Source organism: Sphaeramia orbicularis, chromosome 14 (assembly GCF_902148855.1).
Source record: "Sphaeramia orbicularis chromosome 14, fSphaOr1.1, whole genome shotgun sequence".
Classification (NCBI taxonomy): Eukaryota; Metazoa; Chordata; class Actinopteri; order Kurtiformes; family Apogonidae; genus Sphaeramia; species Sphaeramia orbicularis.
The window spans coordinates 24,274,020-24,300,871 of NC_043970.1; the positions used below are offsets into that span (position 1 = coordinate 24,274,020).

General features: G+C 37.9%; 1 protein-coding gene across 2 annotated transcripts in view; it reads right to left on the reverse strand.

The window, feature by feature from the left end:
* LOC115433493 (roundabout homolog 1-like) overlaps positions 1–26,852 on the reverse strand; it is a 117,787-nt gene that overhangs the window by 25,423 nt on the left and 65,512 nt on the right. For both annotated transcript variants that reach the window (XM_030154943.1, XM_030154944.1), the window contains one exon: positions 6,132–6,289. In XM_030154943.1, coding sequence (XP_030010803.1) covers positions 6,132–6,289 — 158 coding nt within the window. The remainder of the gene's footprint in view (positions 1–6,131; positions 6,290–26,852) is intronic.

The following is a 26,852-nucleotide window of genomic DNA, read 5'->3' on the forward strand; positions in this document are numbered from 1 at the left end:
CAGTAAACATCAGTTTACTTTGGTTCACCCTCAGTATGACTGCAGTCCAATGTATTCCACACAGACACAAAAAGAGATATAAAAAAAAAAAAAAAAAAAAAAAAAGCATGGCTACACTGCAAAAAATGACTGTAGAATTAACACCAAAAAGTTGTAAAATTGCAACATAAAAAAACTGTAAGTGGCAAAACAATGCAAAGTTGTTTATCTGAAAAGATTTTTGTGTCAATGATTAAATCAAATGTAGCTGTAGTTTTTACAGGAAGAGTGTGTGAACAAAACCAAATTTGTATGTAGAAATTATATATTTCTGTTGTTTATAGAAAATAAAACTGTGAATTGAAACACATTGTGGTGCCGTTTAAATTGCAAGACCATAATGTTGAAATAACAGCCTATTTGCTTTTTTTTTTCTCTTTTTTTTAAATAAAAAAAGTTATATAAAACAGTAAACATTTAACAATTTAACATTTTAAACTTGTAAATTAATGGGTTGGTAGAGTTGGTAGAGTGTCTCGTCCAGTAACCAAAGGGCTGATGGTTTGAATCCTGGCTCCGACTGTCCATATGTCCAAGTGTCCATGGAAGACACTGAAACCTAAATTGCTCCCAGTCGGACCTGGTGGTTTTGGAAAGTGCTTTGGGCACCATGAAGGTGTAGAAAATGTGCTAAATAAGTGCAGTCCATTTACCATTTAAATCCAGTGTTAAATCTACATGTTTGAACCGTTAAATCTACATGTTTAAAATGTTAAATCTACATGTTACTCTGTAAATATGTTTACAGTTGGATGTGTTTTTTACAGTATTGTCCTGGAAACCACAGCTGCCATTTTTTTCCCGTAAAAACAACAGCGTTTTTTTTTTTTTTTTTTTACAGTGTACATAACTTGAGAAATGCAGTGACTAATTGAAAAGGGAGTACATGTGTTATTAGCACAAAATATACCTATACTGTATTTCACAATGTAGGCACTAATATATTCATTAAATGAATATTAAATTCACTTAATTAAAGTTTACTGGTTAAAAGCTGAGATAATGGAGAAATGTGGGTTCTTCTGGCATGGACTTTACAATGACTGCTGAATCTACTATATAATTACTGCCCCTTGATGAATCAATATAAAATTTTGTGGTAATGTAATGATTCCAGTGAAGTGTCCTCAAGGACTGCAAAGATGATCTTACTCTAACCAATGCAGCTGACTAATGTTATACTGGTCTCCTGAAACTTTTGCTGTTTGCTGTAAATACTGCTGCTCTAGTAACTTTAGCAGCTGATTAAAGAGCAGACCGAAATGTCTTTTATTTCCTGGACTGGCCGCTCCTCATTTTTAGCAGCAATTCCACCACTTAGAAATCCAATGCGGTTTGTCTATCCTCCATCTCGGACACTGAAACCTCAACTTTCATTTCTGTTCTATTTCACTGCCTTCTCTTTCTTCTTCACACAGACTTGAAAACCCTACAAGCGGGTACATTTACATTTTGTCTGCAAAACAGCATTGAACTTTTTAATGGAAATCACATCATTGTTTATTGTTTAATGTTTACTGTTCATTCACACGTATACAAAACAATAACACATAATAATAATAACAATAAAAGACATGCCAGGGAAGCCAAAAACCAAAGTGGTTTATCGTGGGCCTCCCCAAAGACTTAAAATAAAAAAAAATATTTGCTGTGTCTATACAATCATAAGCAAACAAAATTAACTAAATGAAGGAAATAAGTCAAAAACAAGTATGACAAAGAAACTTATATACATCGTGAGCAGTGCACTTGGAAATAAATAAGAATTGACAAAACTATAAAATGAAATTCAGAATTAAACTAATATTAATTTAACTAAGAAAAATGGTAAATGAACCAAGGAAAACAAACAGATCAGGTGAAAGTAGTGCTTGGGTGTTCTATGAAATGATTTGTATTTGGTGATTTGTAATGTGGATTACATTTTTATTGTTTTTATTTTAGTTTATTATTTCAGTTATATTGTATTTTTAATTTTCTTTTGTGTATTGTTCATTTCGGGGGAGATATTCATATAAGCCCTCTTTTTTGGCTTCTAACCTCTCCTGCACAATTTTGTTACTTGTTTGAATGTTGTTTTTTTTCCATTGCTGTTTTTATTTTGTGCAAATAAATAAATAAAATAAATGAAATCCAATTTTAAGTTTGTTTTTTTTTTTTTTAAATCTGGGTAAGAACACACAGGTCTGCTGTGACTGGCTTAAATTGTCCCATATGATGGGGCCCCTATACAGTATTGTGAATTGTTTCTGATTGTATTTTTGTCATAATCAGTCTTAGTAGATTCCGCTGTCTTGTACTGTGGTGATGAATGTCTGAGTTGAACCGGAAGAAGCCTTTGTATAGATCATATGTGCATATGTGCGAGAAACTTCTGAAAATTAATAGCAGATTTTATGTACGTATCAGTATCGATAAATAACAGCGCAGGATTCATGGGAAACATACAGTAGTGTTAGTTTAATGCAGCCATGAATTACTTGTGGTGGACTCCTCCTTCTGAATGATGTCTTTGAACGAACTCTAACAGCAAAGACATATTTCCATATAAAAAAGGATGATTAGGCAGGACAAAGACAGGCAAGTAGAGAGTACAAAGCAAAAACAGCCTTTGTGTTTTATCTCAGAGGAGCCTCCCTCTGGCTCTGATCCATGCCGCTCCTTAAATCAGAGATAGCTGCTCTGTCCATCACAGTCCCCCAGAGAGACTCTACCTGTCACTCCACACTAAGATGAGCTTTGAATCTGCTCTTCTATGTCCCTGAGAGCACGCACAGACACTCATATAAACAAATCAACACACACGCATGCGCATGCATACTTATACACACAAAATGATCGGGCTTGCTGAGAACCCGGCGCTACACCTGAGGTAAAGCAACAGGAAGCCAGATCTCACTTTTACTGGCTTAAACACACACTTGACGCCTCTGGAGTGTGAATTCTGTTCAATGTATACAAAAACTGACAAGAAAATCAATAGTATGTACTGGTACATGACAGTTTAATATATCACATTAATACTGCACTGCAGCGATGTGATGACACTTGTGAGCTTTATGCTTTTTCTTCTGTTATTGTGTATTTTTATCATCTGTCAAATACAATATATTGTATTATGTGCACCGTTGTTTGATATGGTGCAGTTTTATAGCGCACATTTTTATTTGGCCACTAAAACAACTCCATTTCAGTGGTAGTAAAGATGATATAATAATTTAGTTTATTTATGATCACAAAACAATTATATTTTCTAATTTGTACTTAATGTGAGAGTTAAATCCCGCCATATTAATGTGTGACTTAACATAAGTCACACATTTATGCCTCAGAGCTTTTGAAATTACGATAAAACACACTTTTTATGATTCTTAGAAAGCAAATAAAACTAGGCTTGTGGAGCATGACTGAAAAAGCTCACCTGTATGATTAATTTGAGCGCTAAAACTATTCATCTCAGTATTTAACCCACATATTATACAATGGTGATAACATATGGATGTACTAATCTAATATGTGTTTGCTAATTATTGATGCAATTATCTATTACATTTTAACCAGGTTAAAAAGATAGGTTGTACTATATTTACTGGATTATCAATCAATCAATACAATATGGCAGCAGGGTATGCTGTGCTGTGTGATTGTCTTGTTGGATTGATTGATTGATTGATTGATTGATTGAAGTATTTATTTTGAATATCACTGTCAAAAAAGAAGAAAAAGAAATAAACAAACGAAACACTTAAACATAAGGCATAAGACATAAAATACAGGATGTCCTAAAAAAAATTGACATAATTTCATCACCTAATAATTTGTTTAAAATGGGTTTGCTCTTTTTGCTCAAAAAAGTGTAATCCTTTTTATTGTTCTGCTTTCAGGAATAGACATGCCGTTTACTGCAACACAAAAGGCGTTCTGTGTATTGAAGTACGCCCAAACTCAGTCAAATGTGAATGCGCAACGTGAATTTGTAAGAAAATTTCACAAACAAGTGCCAACAGGAAAGCAGATTTGGACGTGGCGTAAGAAGTTTCAAGAGGAAGGCTGTTTGTGTCGGAAAGGAACTCCACTACTGACTTGATGTGTGCTTCGTCACAAGCGGCGCACACATTGAACATTTGTAAAAACTTTGGAACATTATAAAATCACCATCCCCTAGAATTTATCATTTGAAATTTGTAGAATATAACATTTTACATCCAAAATCAATCCTATTAAGTATCTTTTCTCCATGTAGTCTCCTCACACACACACACACACACCGATGCATAATGATGAATATGTAATCAGTATCTGTTTTTGTCTTGTCTTACCTGTTGTCATGTCTTTCACACATTTGGTTATGTTTTCAACAGCAACCACTAGCTGGTTTGTCCCACTGTCTTGTCTCGTCCTGTCAATGTACACTTTTGTCCATATCAGCCCTCCCTCTATGTATATGTATACAAGCAAGTAATGGATGAACATGTGAATATAAAGTTTGAGATTGTTACTTAAACATGAGCTGTAATTAAAAATAAAGTTGTTCTCCGAAGAGGGGGGGGGTAGTGGCTGATTTAAAAAACAACAAAAAAAGAAAATTTCATAAACAAGTGCCAACAGAAAAGTAGATTCAGACGTAGCATAAAGGCTGGTTTATGCTTACTGCGTCAGCAAGCTCCGCACGGCTTCACGCGGTCAATTGACGTCATTTTCACAGCCCTGCCCCTTCACGCGGTTCATCTCAAGCGGAAACTTTCTGCACCTCAGAAAATTTGTAAGAGACGCATGGACAACATGGCCGACATTCAGGAGTTCCTGGTGGTAGAAGTACAGAAGTACAGGCACTTGTATGATTCGTCACACCGGGACCACCGCAGCAGCCGAGTGGTGAACAATTCATGGAGGGAAATTGCAGCGACAGTTGGCAAAGAGGAGGAATGGGCAGAGAAAACCTGGAAAAACTTTGGGGACAGATATGTGAAGGCAAAAAGACCGCCAAAGGGAGAAGTGGAGACCCAGGGGGGAGCCCAAACATCCCATGGATTCTGAAAGAGTTGAGCTGGCTCTGAAACTTTACTAAACACAGGGAAACAGCCACAGATTTCCCTATGGAGGAAGGAAGTTTATTGATAACTATGTGAAAAAAGAAAACGAACTGATGAATTTTCTTCTTCTCTAGTTTTTTACTGTGATAGACGTGCATTTGTGGCACACTGCCCCCTGCAGTTTGGGAATAGACGCCGCGCAGAGCTGCCCGGGGTATAAAAGCACCACGCGTACTCTCGTGCCAACTCCCCGCATCTATTTTCCGCACGTCACGTTCGTGCGGCAAGCATAAACCAGCCTTAAGAAGTTTCAATAGGAAGGCTGTTTGTGTCGGAAAGGAACTTGTTGAGCCGCATTATGTAACAAATTTCGATTATGTAATAAAAGTTCAAAATGTAGTAAAAATGTCATGTCATCTTGTAATAAAGCTGCATTATGTAATAAGATGATGCATTTTGTAATAAACTACATCAACGTATTATATAGTAATTTTTTTCACATTATGTAGTAAGTTATTACAATTTGAGAAATTTATTACAAAATGCACTTGACACATTTTTATTTTTTTTTAAAAATGTAATAACATGGTTCATTATGTAATAACAATCCAAATTAATATAATTTCAGAGCAATTTAGAAGAAATTAGTCACAGGAGCTACAGGTAATGTAATCAGAACTGTAAGCACACAGTTTAAAGATGAAAATAAAAATCTATCATTTTATTATCATTTTGTACTTTTATTACATAATGGGAATTCATCACATAATGCGGCTCAACAGAACTCCACTACCGACTTGATGTGCGCTGCGTCACAAGCGGCGCACACATTGAATATTTGTAATAACTTTGGAACATTATAAAATTACCATCCTCTGGAATGTTTTATTTGAAATTTGTAGAATAAAACATTTTATGTCCAAAATCAATCCTATTAAATATCATTTCTCCTGACCATGGATGTCTCAAATGATGTCAATTTTTTAGGACACCCTGTACATATTCAAAAAGGAGTGAGAGGAAGTAAAAGGAGTGAGAAGATCTCTACAGATATCTTACAGTGATGCGCTCATCCCTGTCATCCAAGTTAGAACCATCTTTTCTCCAGGAGATGGTGGGTTCCGGATGTCCACGTGGTGGTTGACACTCCAGCACCGCAGGCTCACCCACTGCCACCATAACATCGACTGGATTCTGTCTGAAGTCATCACGTAAAACTGGAAAACACAGACAAAACATTACAGTCAAATAAAGAGGAATATATTGATATTTACCCATGATTTGATCTTGAATTACTTTATTTTCTGGTAATATGAGTGACTGAAATGGTTGTGTTTAATGTGTAAGCATGGCTAGCCTTTTTTTTCTCACTCTGTACATTACATTAAAATGAGCAAAGTAATACAAATTAATTCCTGGTCTATGAACAGAGAACAAAGAGAACATTTTTGTTGTTAGTCACCTAGCAACAGGGAGAAGAATTAAAGCACTTCAACAGCAGGATATTGTGCAAATGTCACTGACAATCTAACCTCATAAGTTCCATTTAATGGCAGAATAATAAAGGGGTATACGCAGGATGTGTCTAATTTTTTTATTTTATTTTTTTCAAAGGGGTGTATATCTGCCTTTTCTTCATTTATGCTAAAAGAAAAAAAAAATCATAGGCAATCAGAAAAGCACTGTACAGACCTCCAAGGCAGATCAGTCTCTCAGCCCCCCCCCCCCCCCACCACCACCACCACCATCACCATGAAAATGTAATCATTTGTTCCTTGTATATTACATGAAAATTTCATCCAAATCCTTCCATAACTTTTTGAGTTATTTTGCTAACAGACAGACAAAAAAATCCATCCCAGCCCCCCACCCTGATCACCACCAAAATTTAATCATTTGTTCCTTGTGCCAGTATCAACATTTTCTGAAAATTTCATCCAAATCCATCCGTAGTTTTTTGAGTTATCTTGCTAAAAGACAAACAAAGAGACAAAGAGACAAACCCCAATGAAAACATAACCTGTGCTGTTCCTTGGCGGAGGTAATAATTACTTCTGAGTGTACTTTGTGAAAAATCTGCTTGCTCTTATGGCGGACAGCAAGACAAGACAAGGAAAGGGAAGAGGACACAACGCTACAGAGCAGTGCTGAAAGGTGAAATCCAGACGGCTCCACTAGCAGGCAGTGGAAAGCTACCACAGCAATTTATCATCTTTCCACAACGAGTAGCCTAAGAAAAAAAAAAAAAAAAAGAAAAGCAGAAGCTGAACTGGAGACAAAGCAAACTCGCATCCAGTCCAGAACCCTATGAGATGAGTGTGATTTCTGGTGGCCACAAGCAGCTCCTTCCTGTCTCCAGTGCAAAGCCTCAAGTTCTAAACAGCACGAGGAGAAGCAAATTTGAGTCGAGTTGAAATGGATCCTATAGGCTGTGTTAAAAATGGCCTGAAATGATCTCAACGCTGTTATTTGTAATATTACAGCAAACATTACATTGTTACTGTGTATACATGTTAGGAAAGGGGGTACAGCAAGACTAAAAAAAATCTTTTGTTTTGTATCATGGTGCAGATTCCTGTTCCTGATGAGGTGAACAACATGTGCTAATGCAGACGCCTAGGCATGAGTGACTGCTGTTAAGCATTCCCAGTCTTAAATTACAGGGAATAGGGGGGTAAGAGTGGGGGTGGGGGGGCTTAGAACCTGAACAGGCCAAGGGAGCTGAGCCAACAAAGAGTGAGCAGAACAGCAGAACTTGGTGAAGCTGGACTGGGGTGAAAAGACAGGAAACAATGAGGAAAAGGCATAATCACTCCCACATGGCGGCAACTCATTCACCTCTGGCTGAGGATTTGTACGTAACACTGGGCAAGCAGGCTTGAGATGCCTGATGAGCACCATGGACATGGGAGAACAAATTGGGATGACCTTCTAATTGGACGTATTTTGGCCCCCACATCTCTTTGAGCTCTACTCGGCTGCTCTGCCCCTCTGATCCTCTGAGGACGGTTGCAACTGGCTGACTTCAGTTGACTGAGTACTGATGGGAAACAGCTGTCTGACGACCCCCTCCCCACCACCGACTCCGCCATGTCACATGATAAAAGGCATTCCTCGTGGGACACCAAAACATGGCTGAGGTTACTCCAGACAGGAAGAAAGTAAAACCATCAAACTGTGCGTACAGTGTGCATATGTGTGCATGTGCATGTTGAATGATTGACTGATACTATCTTCTAATTCCAATAGCAATCAGGTTACACATCTGTTTTTACTATCGTGTGAGGTCCGAAGATCTCTATAGAGAATAGGAAAACTTGAATAAGAGAACAGAGTGTTTCCTCTTCCAGCTTTGTTAAAGATTTAGTTTAGTTAGGCCAGATAAGGGTTAAAAGCGGGAAGAGGCTTATGAAGGTTAGCAAAGAATGTTCTCATAAGTCCACATGTTTCTGTGCATCTGTGAACAAGGAAAAGTTGGCTGGTTTTTGTACGTTATACTGTGCAAAGTAAGCACGAAAAATAATCTGGAACATGTGGTTTTTAAAACTGGTTGTTTATATTCCCAGAGGAGAAAATGTATCTACTTATTAAGTTATGATAAGAAATTGTGCATGCCCAACTTAAAACAGTACAAGCACACTGACATGTAAATACTCTTGCTCCTAAACTATCCTAAGACTGTTTTATTTCTTCTCTGTCCTTCTCCGTAGTCTTCAAATCTTGCTTTTCTGCATTAGTGTCTTTCCGTGCCATCTAGTAGCTTCCTACAATCCATGTAAATGCGGCTTATATCCATAAACACATCCTGACAATCTACTTCTAAGATGTCATGTTGCTGACACTGCTGTGCTAAAACAAGCTAACAAGTGTTTGTAAAATGTTTGTGTTTGTAAAACTTGCTTTCAGAAATAGTGAGAATGAGGAAAGATGGATGCACTCATTTGTTGTACCAAATTTTTTAACAAAAAAAAAACCGCATTATTCCAAGATAAATTATGTGCAGAGGCTACAAGAGCACATTGCCCCCCCCCACCCCGCTCTGAAAATACCGTCATATCTTTGTCAGCATGCTTTGATTTGGTCTTTTCTGTCAACTTTATTAACTTCAAATACATATTTAACCCATTAAGACCCAAATATACACCAGTGACACAAAAAACCATCTACTGATCTAAAATGTTTAAGAACTTTAGAGCCACAAATCATATCAATCCCTGTAAATAATTGATGTAAAATCTTGTCATAGTGATCAGATATGACCCATTTGGATGTTCAGAGGCTCAGTAGTGAACATGGAAACACTGTCATCCCCTACAGCTTTGATTCACCAGTAAAACCAATGAAGTTTGATTGATGACAGTGGTTCCCAACCTTTTTTGGCTCGTGACCCCATTTTAATATCACAAATTTCTGACATTCAAAACGGACACATACATTTTTTTTTGCTAAAATTAATTTGTTTTTGATCATACCATACTTTGCTACACTATGTTGCAAATAAACGTTAATTTTAGACGACATTTAGTCTATATAATGTATATTATTATGGACGGAGGCAGAAAAGCCAGGTGTAGATTACTGCACAACGTGAGAATTTTATTTTCCTTGGTCAGGATTTGTACAGTCAGTCCAGCTTGGATTTACAAGGCTGACAATTAATACTGAACAAACAAGAACTCAAACTATGAATTATGAAAGAGCTGCAGCATCTGAAACCGACCACAATGAACATTTGAAAGATAAACAGTACCACAGTGCTTCAGTTTCAGCTTCACAGTTTGTCGTGTCTTTTATGGATTGGGATGGTCTCGCTCAACTCACCATATATTTTTTATTCGTAAGTTTTTATTTTTATCAATAAGTAGAAATTTCAGGCGACCTCATTTGAATTCCAGACGTCCCGACCCCAAGGTTGAAAAACACTGTTCTAGACACTGGGTTTATGTTCTGTTAAGAACATATTTTACTGAAAAAGTCACTTTTTCTTAAGTTTTCTCTGTTTTTGGTATGATAACCCTCAAATGCAATCTCAAATGCAATGATCAGTAAAATAAATAAAGGAAAATACCTGATTTTCACTAACAAAAAAGTAAAATTGAAAGGATATTATAATAAATTGTGATAAATCACTTAAGAAAGGTTAAATAGCGAGAAAAATTAATTTGGGAACTAACACAAAAGTAGCACTGGGTGTTTATGGGTTAATTCAGTTCAGTTTTGTTTTCCATCATCTCTTTCACCTTTGTATCCACATTTTATTGTCTGTGAACTGTCAAGTCTATCCCTAATGTCCTATTCCCAGATTGCACTTGTTTACAATATAATAAAAGTTAGACACACATGAACTTCACAGGTTTTCATGGATTCAAAGCCATCTGCAGCATGTACACTCTGGCTCCTAACTGTGTAACCCACCTCTACATCTACTGAAGCCAACCCAGTTTGCCTGTTTAGCTGGAGCTTTGCACCTCTTGCTATCTTCTTTTCTCCCTCCATCTGATCCCTCCAGATGAAAATCGCATAGCCCACTTCAAAGCATCAGCCCTTGGCCTCACTACCCTGGATCTGACAGTGTCTGACTTGTTGTTAGTCCTCAGGAGTCTGAGCCAGCGCTTGAAAGACCTACTGCTGCAGAGCTCCAATAATCCTCTCTGTAGAGTCCAACTGGATGAAAAAGGAACACCATCTAACTCTAAAAACAAGGGCAGAATGGGCCATACACAGTAACCTTATCACACTACATCACAGCATGAGATAGCCAGAGGCACCTTTTGTCACCATAGTCAAAACTAAAAGTGCCTCGTTTCTCTGTTTTGGACTTAAAGCACTTTCGCATACTGCAGATCTGGCTGTACATGTAACATTATTTTGGCACTACAGTCATTTAAATGTCCAAAATCAACATCAACATTAGTGTAATGCACTGATAGTTAATACCAAATTACAGCTAAAATCTGCCAAACAAAGGAAAACAGCCTCCAAAAGCATTCCTCTGTCTCCAATTCACATGGTAATGGAAAAGTGCAATTAGCAACAAGCTAAAATGGCACAGACAGATTTTAGGAAAGCACTTGAGCATTTTTTTTTAATGTTTTTTATAATATTATACAGACAGAGCATGCAAATCATTGTTGTCTGGAGGACTTGATTCTGAAGACATAACAGATTTTGTTTATGATCAGCGAGCTTGAGTTTATGAAGAAACAATCGCTGCCAGTTCTTTAAAAATATGATTTAAAGCAGAGGGTCATTTCACCTTGAGTTCTCTGTCTTGTCAGCAAATGTTTTTTGGCTGTCTTTGATTTTTCATAATAGACTTAGACAGGAACAGACTTTCCAGTTAGAGAGAAAAAAATGTCAAAATATAGTCAGCAATGCTATCCAGACACAAAAAAAGAACACCCAAAGCATTAAAAATCCCCAAAGTCTTTACTTATTTCTTAAGAATAGCAGAAAAATAAATCCTGTGAGAAGAAATATTTGCCATTTTTGTTTACTGAATTACATGATTAATGCAATATTAATAAATGCACACATGTAGTCTCATACATACAGCAGAAAAAACATCATTAACTCAGTAAAAATGCTTATTGGAAAATTTGATTTCAAAATTAAATAAAATATATGTTTTCCTCATGTTTTACTAGCCTGTCTCAGCTGTACTCTATTGTGTAAATACTAAAATGGAAAAAAAAAGGCAGAAACAGGAGCTGGAATTATGGTTCCTTCTCTGTTCCATTGCACTCTGGACTGAGACCGCATAAAAATACACTATTTCAAGAGGAGGTTATAATAAGTAAAAATAAGCACTGGCATCTATTACTCTGTCTGAAGTCTTAATGTTTCCCAGTGCTTAGAAACCAGTCTACTTTGGCTAAAATGTCCCAGAGCAATGAAATATATAAATATAATAAATACCCCAAGCTAACCTTAAGAATACAGCAATCATCTGATCCCAAAAGATATGAAATCCTTGACATTTTCACAATCGTCTGACCTCTCCCTGCCCCCCTACCTCTCTGCTTCTATCCATCACCCCCTCCCTCCTCCTCCACCTCTCATCCTGCCCTCACAAAACTGAAGTCTGAGGAGACACAAAGCTGTAGGTGCAACAGCTGCTTCACGGGGAAAAAAAAACACTCACAATATGTGCAGCTTGTGTATAGGCGGACAGATTGATTGGCAGAGAAACAGACACACACATGCACTCACACTGGAGGTCCGGCGGGTCTTGTACCCTTTTGAAAGCCCATACCAAAGCCAATAACATAATGTGAACTGCAACCAAGCAAATCCAATAAAGAGTGAAGGTCCCACACATACAAATTAGGATACATGCATTAGCTCATGCAGACTTATAACTACGCCACGTGAGGATTGTAGAAAACACACTCAAGAATCCAGGAGACACACACTGCTTATAAAGGAAACAAAAATTCCTGCCTGCCGTCCCTGAGCCCCACTATTTGAATTTCATTTTCTGCAAAGAATCATTACACAAAAAAGTCCCAAGGCAAACAGATTTTTTTGCATGCAGGGCCATAAATCTATCTTATGCTTGCTGAGCCAATTAACTCAACAAAGGGGCTCACTTACTACGGTAAAGCTGCAGGTTATATTATTTGTTAGCCAAAATTGTACTCTTTTCCTTATTCTTTTTCATTTTCTCTCAGGTTTAGAGAACCTTCTTTTATACATAGCTCTGTCCACCACAGTGGACAAAAAGATTTACCCATATAAGTGGTTTGTGATATCTAGTATCTTTATATTTCATAGACAATATAACTCCATCTTATGTGGCCAGTTACCATTAAATTTTATTTATTTATTTACTCACAGCAGCTTTTATGACACTGAAACAGATGCAAATTCACAGCAGAAATAATGTCTCTGGGGTTAAAGGGTTAATGTACATACATATTTGCACACATGGCAATATCTAACATGTACAATATTTCCATGTGTTGTAGTTAAAGGTAGTAGGCAGTTGTCTACAATGTATCCTGAAAGCAGCAAAATCTTTATTTTTTATACTGGTCACTTTGTTTTTCCTTCTTCTTTGACTTTCTGATACATCCTCATATTGACACTAGCTGAATTATGAGTTAATTCATCACTATAAAATTAAACAGTAGTTGACAGTTTTTACATTTTGTATCGTTAGAAATACTTTGACTACACACTACAAACAATTTTACTCTTACATTCAACTCTCATTATATTATATTTTCATCAGTTTAGTGTGTATGATCCAGAGGGATTTAGCAGAATCTATTTGCAGAAATGGAATATAATGTTTATTTGTGCAGATTTGCTTGAAAATAAGAGTAATTGCAGATTTGTTTGTTTTTACTAAATATAGATTCCATCTACAGATGGAGCAGTCCCCCTCCACAGAGCCCACCATGTGACATATTTATATACTCAGTCAGAATGGATTGGGATCAAGTCCACCAGTTCATAGTAGAGACTGTTCTCAGTGGTTCAGTGTCTGTCATTCAGCAAGAATATGATGTATGTGAGCCAGGACTGGACTGACCGCTTTTCATTCTCAAAAGGGTCGACTATTTTGTGCTATAAGGTATGCTTTAAAGGTGCCCTGCTACATGTATTTCATTACTTTTGTGGTAATGTCTGAAGTTCTACCATGGACTCTGTAACATTTTTGTGAAAAAATGCCTTGGTTACCAAGTTTCAAGCCATTCTAACATGGTATAGAAAGCCTGCTGGAAGACTCAGCTCAACTTGTGCCAGTTCTCATGAATATTCAACATGCTAATCTGCTTGACTCTGATTGGCTAACAGCTAGCCAATTAGAGCCTGGCTTTTCAGCTCTGTGCAACAAGTAGAGGAAGTGGTGGAAACCAAAAGTGAAACTTAATATGCTTTGAACGACTCCCAGCTTCTATGCCTTTCCTGTACGGTGGACCTTACACAGAATTTTCATAACTTCTAACCTGTATCCACTGGGCCCCTTCCACTGCTCTATGGTCCCCCCTGGGAATGCTGGGCCCCAATTTGTCATGTTTACCCCCCCTTTATGGTGCCCCAGCTCACTGTATAAGAAAACTGTCACTGAGCTAGACAAATTCTGTGGGTGTGGTCTCACCCGGGTGAGCTCATGAATATTAATGAGCTCAGGCATTAACACATCACACTGACCAGCTTTTCTAATTGACCTGATTTCTCTGCTTATTTCTTTTCAGTGGCAATAGCAGACAGAGGAGGCAGTGGTTCATTTTCACATTCACTACATAACACAAACACATATGGACCTAACATAACATATAATACATTTACAACTAGAAGCACTCAGAGAGCGCAGACCTCCGCCAAGGCAGATCAGTGGCCCCCCACCCCCAATCACCACCAAAATTTAATAATTTCAATGGCCAGTATACAAAACCTCCTATCTGAAAAAAATCCCTTTTTTCAGTAAACAAAAAAAAATGTTTCGCTTTATTATAATATGGTCTTTGTTAAAGATATCCAAACATATTCTACTGTTCTAAGACTCTATTTCTATATTATGTGTTAACAATACATACTAGGTATTTATGCCTCCCAAAGTGCAGTCCATTTAATGTGAAAACTCAAAATCTAAAAATTTGCAGATAGGAGGTTTTGGTTTTTTGGCCATCGATTTGTTCCTTGTGCCAGTATCAACATTTCCTGAAATTTTCATCCAAATGTGTCCATAACTTTTTGAGTTATCTTGCACACAGACAGACAGACAAACAGACAAACCAACGCTGACAAAAACATAACCTCCTTGGTGGAGGTAAAAAAAATACAAGGAAAAACGGTTTTGTGTGGCAGGGCACCTTTAAGATGTTGCACACATTTCATCATCAGTGTTAGCCAGTGTGCTGTTCTATGCTGCGGTCTGATGTGGAGGCAGCATTAAACAAAAGGATGCAACATGGCTGGACAAACTGTGGAAATAAGTGGACTGTTTGAAGAGAAGCTGGGGGTGTGGTGGAGAGATGCACTCTGAGTAAGGTGGAGGACATCTTGGACAATCTCAATAATCCTTTTCATCCCATTCTAACAAAACAAAACAGATGTTAAAGAAGATCCTTCCTCCACACTACCATCAGACTTAGGCCTTGTCCACACAAAACCGCATCTTTTCCTATCTGATCGTTTTCAAAAAAGTGTTCCATAAACATGTAGTCATTTCAGGAAATATCTGCATCCACACGAAACCACCAAAAACAATGTAGTACAAATGCCAGGCCTGTAAGTGACATTGTAATGCTCTCGTGCATAACGCTTGCACGCTGTATACAAACCAGACTACAGAAGAACAACAACAACTCTCCACAGTAGATCCAAGAGCATGTAGTGAATATTGTTAGCGGTGGTTGTTTGTTGTTCATTGTAATGAAAGAGTAGCTGAAGATTTTGATTTAATATTTCCATTAAGCTCAATAGCTGTTGTAGTACCAGAACTACTCTGTAGTCTGCCGTTGTTATTGTTGTTGTTGTGAAGTGGCGTCTTGCTTCTGGGGTGAAAGATTAGAGAGGTGGGGCTATGACATCATCATCATCACTATACAGACCAAGACGCGAGATGTTTTCAAATTTATCCACACTGGGACCGGTTTCAAAAAGTTGTGGTATCAGTGGGTGAAAACGTCGCTTTCATGTGGATGAAAGGCCTATCTGATTCAAAACTTTTGCAGATATGACCGAAAACATCAGGGCCTTAGTTTAATCGCTGATTGACTGATGATTGCTTGCTTAACATTGTTTGTCTTTGGTTTTTCTTTGTTTTCTTGAGCCGATGGAAAAGTGAATTTCCCCCCTGAGGATAAAGTTTATCTGTATTCTGTATCTGCATTGTAGCACACATCAATTTTTTACCAGGTTTCCAACTTGTTTTTACTGAAAAAAGCCATTTTCAGAACTGCAGAGATAATGTAAAGCAGGATATAAATCTTTCAGCCCCACAAGTTTTGGTAGTTGTTTAGTTCTTCCACCGTCACACAGGCTGCAGAATGTCTCTCACAGTCACCGTTTCAGCCTCTTCATTCTCCTGTATCTATATTCAGTCCACTCCTGTCATATATGTAGTGGAGTACACACTAAAATGGACTTATTTCATGTGTTGTTCGACAACTACACAAACAAACAGTGATCGATATCCTGAACCTTAAACTAATTCAGATTCTGATTCAGAAAATTTTATTTATCCCATACGGGCAATTCATTTGCAGCTTACCACAGACATCAGCCCACATCCAAAGTGCAATGTGACAAACATAAATAAATAAATCAGTGCACAAATACAAGATCATTGAAAGCAACTACAAATAATGTATTTCAATAATCAACAATAACACTGGTCTGCAAGGAAAATGCTTCCAGAATAAAAGTAATGAAATTTTACCACATGAGAGTCACTGATAAAGAAAAATCAAGTCAAAAATGCTGGTTGGCTGAACTTTCCAAGATACAGCCTTGGGTCAAAATGTGAAACTCAAGAATTAAAAAGAGAATGGGTTTGACTCAAAAGGAATATTTGTCTCAGAGCTACAAGATCTACTTCAAAACACTGTCTGCACATTAGAATACATTCACGTTACAGGTTCTATTTAGTGGAAGATTTATAAAAGTATTATATAAATGTACATAAACCAATATATATGTGTAATAACACTTAATCATATACCTTGAAAACATCAGCAAACCGGCACTTTTGTCATTTATTTTCCAATTAATCTTATTAAAATACATAACATTTAGCACATTTAATGTCTGAAGCAAATCATTTCTAAAAAATTGTAGACCAGTGTAATCAATAAATACCAATGCAGACTAAAAGACTAAAATACACTATTGGTTCTGCTAACATAAGAAAAAAAAAATTTTAAAAACTATGCAATATTTTGTGCTTTTGTTGTTTTTCCTAATATCTAACTTGCACAGATACTGGGATGGTGTCATTTTATTTTTTTTTCACCTGTGCGTATGTGTACATTATACGATTCTGAGCTACTAAACACGGCAATGAGGCAAAAGATGAAAGTCAGAAGCATGTAACCATGACAGAGAAATAATAGCAAACTCACAATGGATACGACTCCTTGCATGCAGACAGCAGCTTATACTGTATGGATGATAAATGTGCGTCTACATGTACAGTAGTTAAGTGAGAATCATATACTGGTTCATCAGTTCTTGGACGTTCTTCTGACACACTAATCCTGTTGATGTACGTGCAGAACATATCACTCGTGAGGAGCGGACATTAAAACCAGCTAAAAGGATTGTGTAACCTCCGTTTTAATCTCCACTCATCCTATCCCCCTGTAAGGAGGAAGCGAGAAGAGAAAAAGCATTGGTGAGAACAAGGAGAGGGCAGATACGAAGAGACAGACTGACATGAAGCAGATTAGAAGAATTAGTGAAATGGCAGAAGAGCTGGGTGAAACAGAGGTTGAAATGCCCTGATAGGGGTAGGGAAAGTTGTCAATCACACACCACTGCTCAAGGTTGACTTTCATTTCTTGCTCCTTGTTCCCTGTTAGTACCAAAATATCCTTGATTTTCACATTTTCCTCAGGGCCACAAAAAAAAAAAAAAAAAAAAAAAAAAAAAAAACAACTACAAAAACACAATAAACTCCCTTAAGAAGGAGACAGATGTACGTCTGAGCTGCACAAGCATTTAGGCCCAAGATTTAATATTCACTGCTGTGGACATTTTTATAAGCTCCAAAGGACTTTTTAAGCTATTTTTTACTTGTGGAATGGATGAAAGATTAAGTGGAAATAAAAGCCCACAAGTTGTAGCACACAGTTAAGAAAAACAGTCACACATGCAGGCCTTTACACTTGCTCTTTTGTTTGAAGAGTAACTATTGTTTTTATTAAAAACATCTCCACACGAAGAGTTATGTGTGTTATTCTAGAGCCGGTAATGAAACGCATGACAGCTCAGCCCTAAGTTATGTCATTTAGATGAACACAAGTGCCATATGAAACTGTGATTTTGAAAGCACCTTTGGAAAACGTGCTAATACATGTAGTGGTAAGTGGAATACTCTAATGAAATATGGATGTAGCATAATGTTTATTTAACAGTGTTGTTTATGTGTACTCCTTTGTCACTTCAGTGTTGATAAAAATAAGCATGTTTACATTCAGATGAGAATATGGTGACATTTCAGACATATTTCTACTGTTATTCTACTCTTGGGCTAGTAGTAGTAGTAATAGTAGTAATTTATTAGTCCATTTAACCATTGGTGTAGTGGTCCCTGGAGAAGTGGGTATACTCTCAATTTTTGCCTTTTTTTTTTTTTTCTTTTTTAAGTATTCCAGAAAAAAACCATTTTGGAAACAATGACATGTCAGACTACTCTATTTAGTTTACTCAAAAATCTATCAGTAGTATTTGTTCACTATTATAAAATTGCCATGACTTGATCAGGAGCAGTTTGTAGGTTTTACTGGTCACACAAGCAGCTGCATGAATGTAAATGTATTCAACATGAGGCAAACATAGGGTATTGTTAGCCTTTCATATGTTAGCCTTTCATAACGTTAGCCTACTCACACAGTTTAACTATTGAGACAACATCCCTCCTCTAAATGTGCAGTCATATGGTCAGTAGTTTAAAACAGTGACTCATTCTGAAACCACCTTAAAACTAACCTCAGAATTATGTATTCCATGAAAGTAGGTTCTCTCAATATGTAAATCATTTGAAAGATGTTTATTCTGCCTTTCTTGTTCGCATTTCCAATAATTGCGCGTCTTTCAATGAGACATACAGTGACCTGTCAATCAACTAGGGTGGCACTGGCACCTGAGGTGTCCAGTCAGGTTCCAGAGGTGGCTAGCATTAAGCAGAGCCCTGGCTTTGGCGCTAAGTTAGCAAAATTTTCCTCTGCATGACCCGCCCTACTCTGCCTCTGATTGGCTCATCAGTCCTCGTGCCTAAAGTTAACCAATCTAATCAGTGAAGGTACCAAGTACTGGCCCATTAGAGGCAGAGTAGGTACTGCCGCATACCCTGGACTACACCACTGCACTTAACAGAACACGATATATACATACATACAGTTTGGATTTCTATATTAAACATGGGTGAAAAGGTGTAGGCAGAAGTAACAGTTTATTTATGCCTACCCTATTTACAAAAAGGAAAGTTGTAGCAACAAAATAACAAGATGGTACAGTTTAAAACATTAATATAAATAAAAGAAATAATACAATCTAAGCAAAATCTTAGACTTATACTGATAATTGGCTTACTTTATCCTAATATTTATATGTATTGAATACCTTAGTTTTCAACATCCTTTTTAAATGTAGTGACTGATGTGCATGTTTTTAATTCTTTATCGAGGTTATTCCATAACTTTACTCCAATTATAGATATGCATTTGCCTTTTGTGTTGGTCCTTGCCTTTGTTTTCTTGAACATACAGGTCCCTGTAAGGTTGTACTGGAACTTTCTGACTGAGAACAGCTCCTGTATGCAGGGTGGAGGTAGGTTATTGTGTGCCTTAGAGATGAATAGAGCAGTGTGGAGGTTAACCAGATCTTCTAATTTCAGAATATTTGTACTGATGAAAAGTGGATTAGTTGGTGCAAAGTAAACCTTCTGATGCATAATCCTAATAACTTTCTTTTGCAGGGTGAAGATTGGTTTGATGATTGTTTTGTATGTGTTTCCCCATACCTCCGAGGCTACGTTCAGATTGCAGGCAAATGTGGCCCAAATCCAATTCTTTTACCTATATGTGACCTGATTCTGATCTGTCAAAGACAGTTTGAATAGCACAAGTCCAATTATTTCAAATCCAACCCAGGCCACTTTCATATGTGGTCCTAAATCCAATATGCATCCAATATTTTGCAATGCGCCTTCAGTCTGAATGGCCAGGTCGTATTTATCCGACCTTTATGTCATTGAAATGCAACAAACATCATAATTCTGCATCCCAAGTGTGCTACTTCCATAAACACAGTGCGTGCCTGCAGGGTCACGTATTACATCAGGACCTCTTTTGAGCATGCGGGTCACTTCAGGGTCACATTCAGTTCATCCTCAAAACTGATACAAGTCGCATTAAATGTATAATATGAATGAGCACATAAAAAAAATCAGATTTGACAAAAAATCTGAACTGTGCATTAACGCCTCCTGTCTGAACATAGCCTTAGTCTTACTATGATTCTACTGACCACACTTCAGACTTTTGCCTAAAAACGCTGCATGTCTCCCACTTCCAGCTGACACAGACAACCAGTCTACATTTCTCCTAATATAGATACGTATTTTTATTTCTGTATCATGAGTCAGCTCTGACTACATGCACGAGTCTCCTCCTTTATCATCATTATGTGGACATATTCATATTTTGTACTTTATCCTGTGGTGAGCTGTAATGACTATCTGATTGATGTGATTAAATTGACCATGTGATCCTTTGGCTAATGTATTATTACTGTATGTACTAAAAGGTTCAGTTACTGCAATACTTGGAGTACTATTTCATGAACTGAGGTAGAGTATTTTAAATGTAACTTATATGACACAAAATAGGATATATAATACAATACAGCATAATAATAACAATGACAACAACAGCAATAGCAATAATAATAATCACCATCATCATTATCATCACCATCTCATTTCTCATTTTCCTTAATATTTCTTTCTTTCTTTCTTTCTTTCTTTCTTTCTTTCTTTCTTTCTTTCTTTCTTTCTTTCTTTCTTTCTTTCTTTCTTTCTTTCTTTCTCACTGGTGTATTGTAAGTTGCTGCTGTCAACTGTTAAATTTCCCCATGGTGGGATCAATAAAGTCTTGTCTTGTCTTATCTTATCTTATCTTATCTTATCTTATCTTATCTTATCTTATCTTATCATCCAAATGAGGAAGAATTTGAAATAGTCCTAAATATCCTACGTATATATAGTCCTAAATATTATATATAACAAATCCATTGTCTGTCAGTGGAAGATCTAGTTCCCTGAAACCTGTCATCTAGATAAAGCTGAGGCCACTGCAACTGGCCTCTATCATGCTTTCTACGCAGTCTTATATTTCCAAGGACTAAGCACTGACTTTGTGTAGGGCACAAGAGTGTCATTAGATAAATACCCACTGTTAAAAGCTATGTACTGAAACAAAAGCTGATATAATGGGGGAAAAAAACACTTTTGGACATAAAAAAAAGATTTTATAACAGTGAGCAGCAATTTATCGTGTAATTAGATACCATTTCATTATAACTATGTGATATTTCTAAATATATCATCTGTATTTGTTATTTCTTATTGTCTCTTATAGTTCTCTTAGTTAATTTATTATGAACATGTCATGACGAGGTGAAAGAGTGAACTCAAATGCACAGAACTGAAGGGAGTAAGCCAGTGGTTCCCAACTTTTTTTGGCTCGTGACCCCATTTTAACATCACAAATTTCTGGCGACCCCTGACTTTTTTTTTTTTTGGCTCAGATTTATTTGTTTTTGATCATGTAATAGTTTGCTATACTATGTTGCAAATAAACATTAATTTTAGACGACATTTAGTCTATATAATGTATATTATTATGGACGGAGGCAGTAAAGCCAGGTGTAGATTACTGCACAAAGTGAGAATTTGATTTTCCTTGGTCAGGATATGTACAGTCAGTCCAGCTTGGATTTACAAGGCTGACAATTAATACTGAACAAACAATAACTCACACTATGAATTATGAAAGAGCTGCAGCATCTGAAACCAACCACAATGAACATTTGAAAGATAAACAGTACCACAGTGCTTCAGTTTCAGCTTCACAGTTGGTTCTGTCTTTTATGGATTGGGATTGTCTCTGTCAACTCACCATACATTTTTTATTACTAAGTTTTTTTAAATTATTTTTATCAATAAGTAGAAATTCCAGGTGACCCCACGTGATATCCCGACCCCAAGGTTGAAAAACACCGGAGTAAACAGTTTTATTTAACAAAAAGATAAACGTGACAGGGGAATAAACAGAAAACCTGAGAGGAGAAAATATCAGAGTCCGTGGTGAGTCTGTGGTGGGCTGTGCAACAGTGGTAGAGACCGATGCAGCAGAATGTTCCAGCACCATACCTGAGCAGAGGAGCCACTTAAATAAATTTCTAACAAGATCTGACTCAGGTGCGGTGCTAGCAGGTGAAACAATTAGTCTGATGGAGGCGTCTGTGGCAACACAGGACTGCACCATGACAGAACACACTGGTGCTCCATTCCATCTGTTCCATACAAATGTACGTTAGCCTGCATTATACAGACCATAAACTCCTCTGATCACCTTTGGTAAATAACATTACCTGGAGGGATGTCCTTTCATTTAACCCCATTCCATAAGACATGTCCTATTGGAAAGTGTGGCATTTGTCACACAAGACCTGTCGATTCATTATTCCTAACGAAACTAGAAGGTCTGCCTGTTACACTGATACTAGAAGTGATAATAGGAGGCAAAAGAGCAAACGGGTCAGATGGCTGGTTGGATGACACTAATGAGCGACAGGCAGGTGGACACACAAACATGCATGACAGGGTGTTGACAGCAGCACCATCCAAACAATATATTCTGAACCCAAACCACAATGACCTACATACTGGGATCTGTACTAACAACACCTTCCCAGAGGGACCTGACCTCCTGTGGGGAGATACCTTACAAACTGGTTCTGCAGGACACATCGCTGCTGACACTGAGGGCCCATTCGTTCTGAGGAAGAAGCAAATCTGTGGCTTCATGTAGACAATCAAGATAACAAAATAAAACAGATCTCCCATTCAAAACAGAAATCTGGTTGTTAATTGTGACAGCTATGGCAGACACCTGAAACCTCTAAATGAGAGGAAGTGCATGCAAAATGAGCATTAGAATGGAAAATGGTACAAAACCAAATCAAGTCCTCTTCTTCTGAATAATGGGGAAAGCTGGAGGCAGTAGAAATATGGCCTTTTCTCTCAGGGGCAAGAGTCCCTCACATGAAAGCAGAGAAAAGCCACACACACACCACCCTTTAACCCTCTCATTAGTGTAATCCTGCATGAGAAGAGTAAATTGTCATGAATAAATCCACTTAGAAGCCAGTGAATGAAAGACTTTCACTTTGAGATGGTTGCATTACCATTTCAATAAGCGTGCCATGCTGCAAAGCGTTGGCAGTGTTTGACAGAGTAATTGGGAACATTAACGAGTAGATAAAATATGGTTAGCGGAGGGAACTGTGCATGTAAGTGTGTGTGAGAGTACGTCAATTAATTTTTTTCAGACAAAAGCAAAAAGGCATTCCTAGATTTTTCCACTAATAAGGCCAATAAATCCTGCTGTACCAGTGAGATTGGTGAGAAAGACTTTGGCGGCTTTGTTTGGCAAAACAAAAGAATTGGTGAGCAGACAGCTGTCAGGCCTTGAGACAAATGTTTCAAATGTAGCAGCCATAGAAAACCCTTGTTTGAGGAGGATGACCTTAGTGATGGGGTTAGGAAAATCTCCTTGGGCTAGGCTGAGTTCTAAATAAGCACCTTCCATGAACTGTACACAAAAAGCAGAGAGGGGTAAACTTCAGGGTGTGTGCAATAACACACTGCAGACAGAGCATTAATCTGACGCTTAGAGGGCTACTGTTGCTCTAAAGTAAGTCATATTAAATGAGCTTAATTAAATGAGCTACCTGACCTTTGTTTGTGGAGGAAGACAAAGTAGGTACAGACAGAAATAAAACAGAGTAAAACCCAGGAGGGATGCTGCAAGGGAGGTGTGCACACGGGTCACAAAGAGAGGTAGAGGCATTGGAGAGGAGGAAGAGGAGGAGGAGGATGATGATGAGGAAGAACTGCTGGAGAGGAGGGAGATATTGGAGAAAAAGACAGAAGTGAGCGAGACAAAGACGTACAAGCACGAGTAGGAATACAGACACAAAGAAACAAAGAGCTACAGTATACAGTGAGCTATGAGACTTAACGTTTATTCATTGCAGTATTGGGTTTTTTTGTTTCATGCTGAGAAGTGTGTGAAAAAATAGGAAAAATTACAACCCCCCCCCCCCCAAAAAAAAAAAAAAGACTCACACTTGCGCACAAATCACACACAATACACACTCACGGTTACAGCTATGTCTCGCATCCTAATATACTCTGAGGTGCCCTAGTCCTTCCCCCTGTCATCAATCTGAGAGACAATTCAGGGCTCACGAGACAGAGAGAGAGAGAGAGAGAGAGAGAGAGAGAGAGAGAGAGAGAGAGAGAGAGAGAGAGAGAGGAAACAGTCAGGTATGTTCTCAAGTACAAAAAAAAAAAAAAAAAAAGAAATATAAATTAGACACTAGACAGAATCATAGGCTATTTTCACAGAAATATTTGAGTCCATGGCATTATATTCCAAAGTATATTATGCAGAATGACAGGCGCGCATTGTGCACTGAGATACACAACATAACACAACAATGCTTTTATTAAACCAGGGAAAATTACATTATCATGACAGGGGAAGATGCTGACAGTGCAGGTACAGATAGTGGAATCACATGACTCCGAGGCGAGTACCGAGGCTGCATTTGACACCGTCCTACACATGGTTGCCTGACAGATGATGGATACTTGAAAAGACGCATTTTATAGGTTTAAAAAAAATAAATAAATCTTGAATGCGTGGCTCATTTAATGCCAGTCACTTTCCAGATGAAGGATAATGATAATGCTCTCTGAATGTACATTAACAGCAAAAAAAATTTTCCGCAATTTTGCTGCTTTCTATTTCCTCATAATTTCTCTTTTTTTTTAATGTGATTTCCAGGGAAAGATGTGCAATTTGTTTTACAGAACAGCCCAGAAGCAGGAGCTCATCCTCAAATCATGCAAAAGCTAAAGACCCATGATTTAGAGTAAGGATAGGAAGAGAAAACGAATATAACGACAAGCTTGTTTGGTTTGGACCAGGCTGCACCGGGGAGGAATGAATGGAGAGAGAAATGAATGAGGGGTGAAAGATGAAACTTTAATGATCCCTCTGGGGAGGCTGGTTCATTGCAGCAGCAGAAAGAAGGGCATAGATAAGAACAGAACAAATGCAGGGTGTTGCAGATAATACAATAATTAACAGAGGATAAACATATTAAGCATCTCATCAAATACAACAAACAGCGACTAAAGCGTCGTTTAAGAAAAGTACGTTTGCAAAATGTCAAAATAAACAGATACATTTAAAAGGTGAAAAAAACATGCATTCAATAACAGAAAGAAAATGACCAATAATCAATGATAGAAGAAAACCTAGCTGGAGAGGCTAAGAAAGAGAGTAGAAGAGGAGATAGATTAAATAGAGGAGGGAGGGAGAGCGAGGGGATTGTGCTGAAGCAGTCCCCCAGCCCCTTTAATTGGTAGGAAACAAGAGGTCTCTGAATAAACACCCGCCACAAGAGAGAGCCTGGCTCATTTTTCCTCCACACTCGCACTATCCCTCTTTTCTCCAGAGTAGTTTAACTGAGGCAAACGCAGTCATGCTCTCCTCAAAAAAATCTTCCTCCACCTCTTCACGCTTCCCTCTCCGTCGTCACTCGCCCCAGCTGTCTATCCTCCATCCCCTCCTGTGTATCTGTCTGTTGCTGGGACGACAAACTAAACACCATCTCAAGATTTCCAAATATAACAACGCAGAGCTCTCAGAGTAGCTGTGATCCCCTTCCATCTCTGCACCTTCAGCTCTCTAACCCCTTCTCTTTTTCTGTTGTCTTCCCCTTACTTCTTTTTGGTATTCTCCCTAATTATCTCACTGAGGACGAGCTATAGCCCTTACCATCCCCCACACCTCTACAGCTCCGCCACTGAGAGACCCTGATGAATAATTTCACGTTTCTCTAGCCTTCTCTTTCTCTCGTCCTCAAATTGATTATTGTACAGAAAGCACAGCTAAAAGAGCAGCCCACGGGGTAATTTGTCTTTCTGACGAACTGAATCCGTGGATAGGTATGGGGGGGGAGGGGAAAGCAAAAGGGGCTCAAAATGATATGCAAAAGGAGAGAAAAACTTGATTATACGAAAAAATTGATATTGGATGCTTTGCCGGTCTTGTCTCTGATAGCTCATTCTGTTTGATGTTGTGGTCAGAGGCCCAAATGGGGAGAATGGACATTTTTACATGTGAAAATGTGAGCAAAGTAGGAGTAGTACATACCTGAGTAGCATAAGTAATTATATGAAGCAGTTTGCAAAATATAGCTAATGCAGCAAAATGCAGCTCTGTCATCATCCATTGTGTTATTCTGTAAATCCCTATGACAAACACCGCTGCAGCCCCGCGGCTATAAACATCCATCTGTCAATGTTTGATTCTTCGCAAATCTGACTGACTGATGTGCTGTTGGATGATGCCAGCCAGTCTCCAGGTGTTTCCAATCTCCTTCACAATGACACTCCCGCTGGTTGGCATGCAAAGCTCCAGTGATGACAGGGACAGAGGCTATCATTTGGCCACCACAGGAAAGATCACTAAGTGTGCACGCAGACGCCCTACTATATCATTACAGCAGTATGAGGTATGCTATGAGTAACCTCTGCTGAAATACATGCGTCTTCCTGACTTAATTCTCAGCAACATTATGTGAGTCATCTAAGTGGATGAGGGAAAATTAGCGGGACAAAAAGAGGTCAAAGGTGTGCGTCACTGGCAATTGCGGTCGAGACAAGTGCACACCTGAATATTTTCGAGAAACATGTAATTCAATTCAATTCAACTTTATTTATAGAGCACGTTTCATGCACAA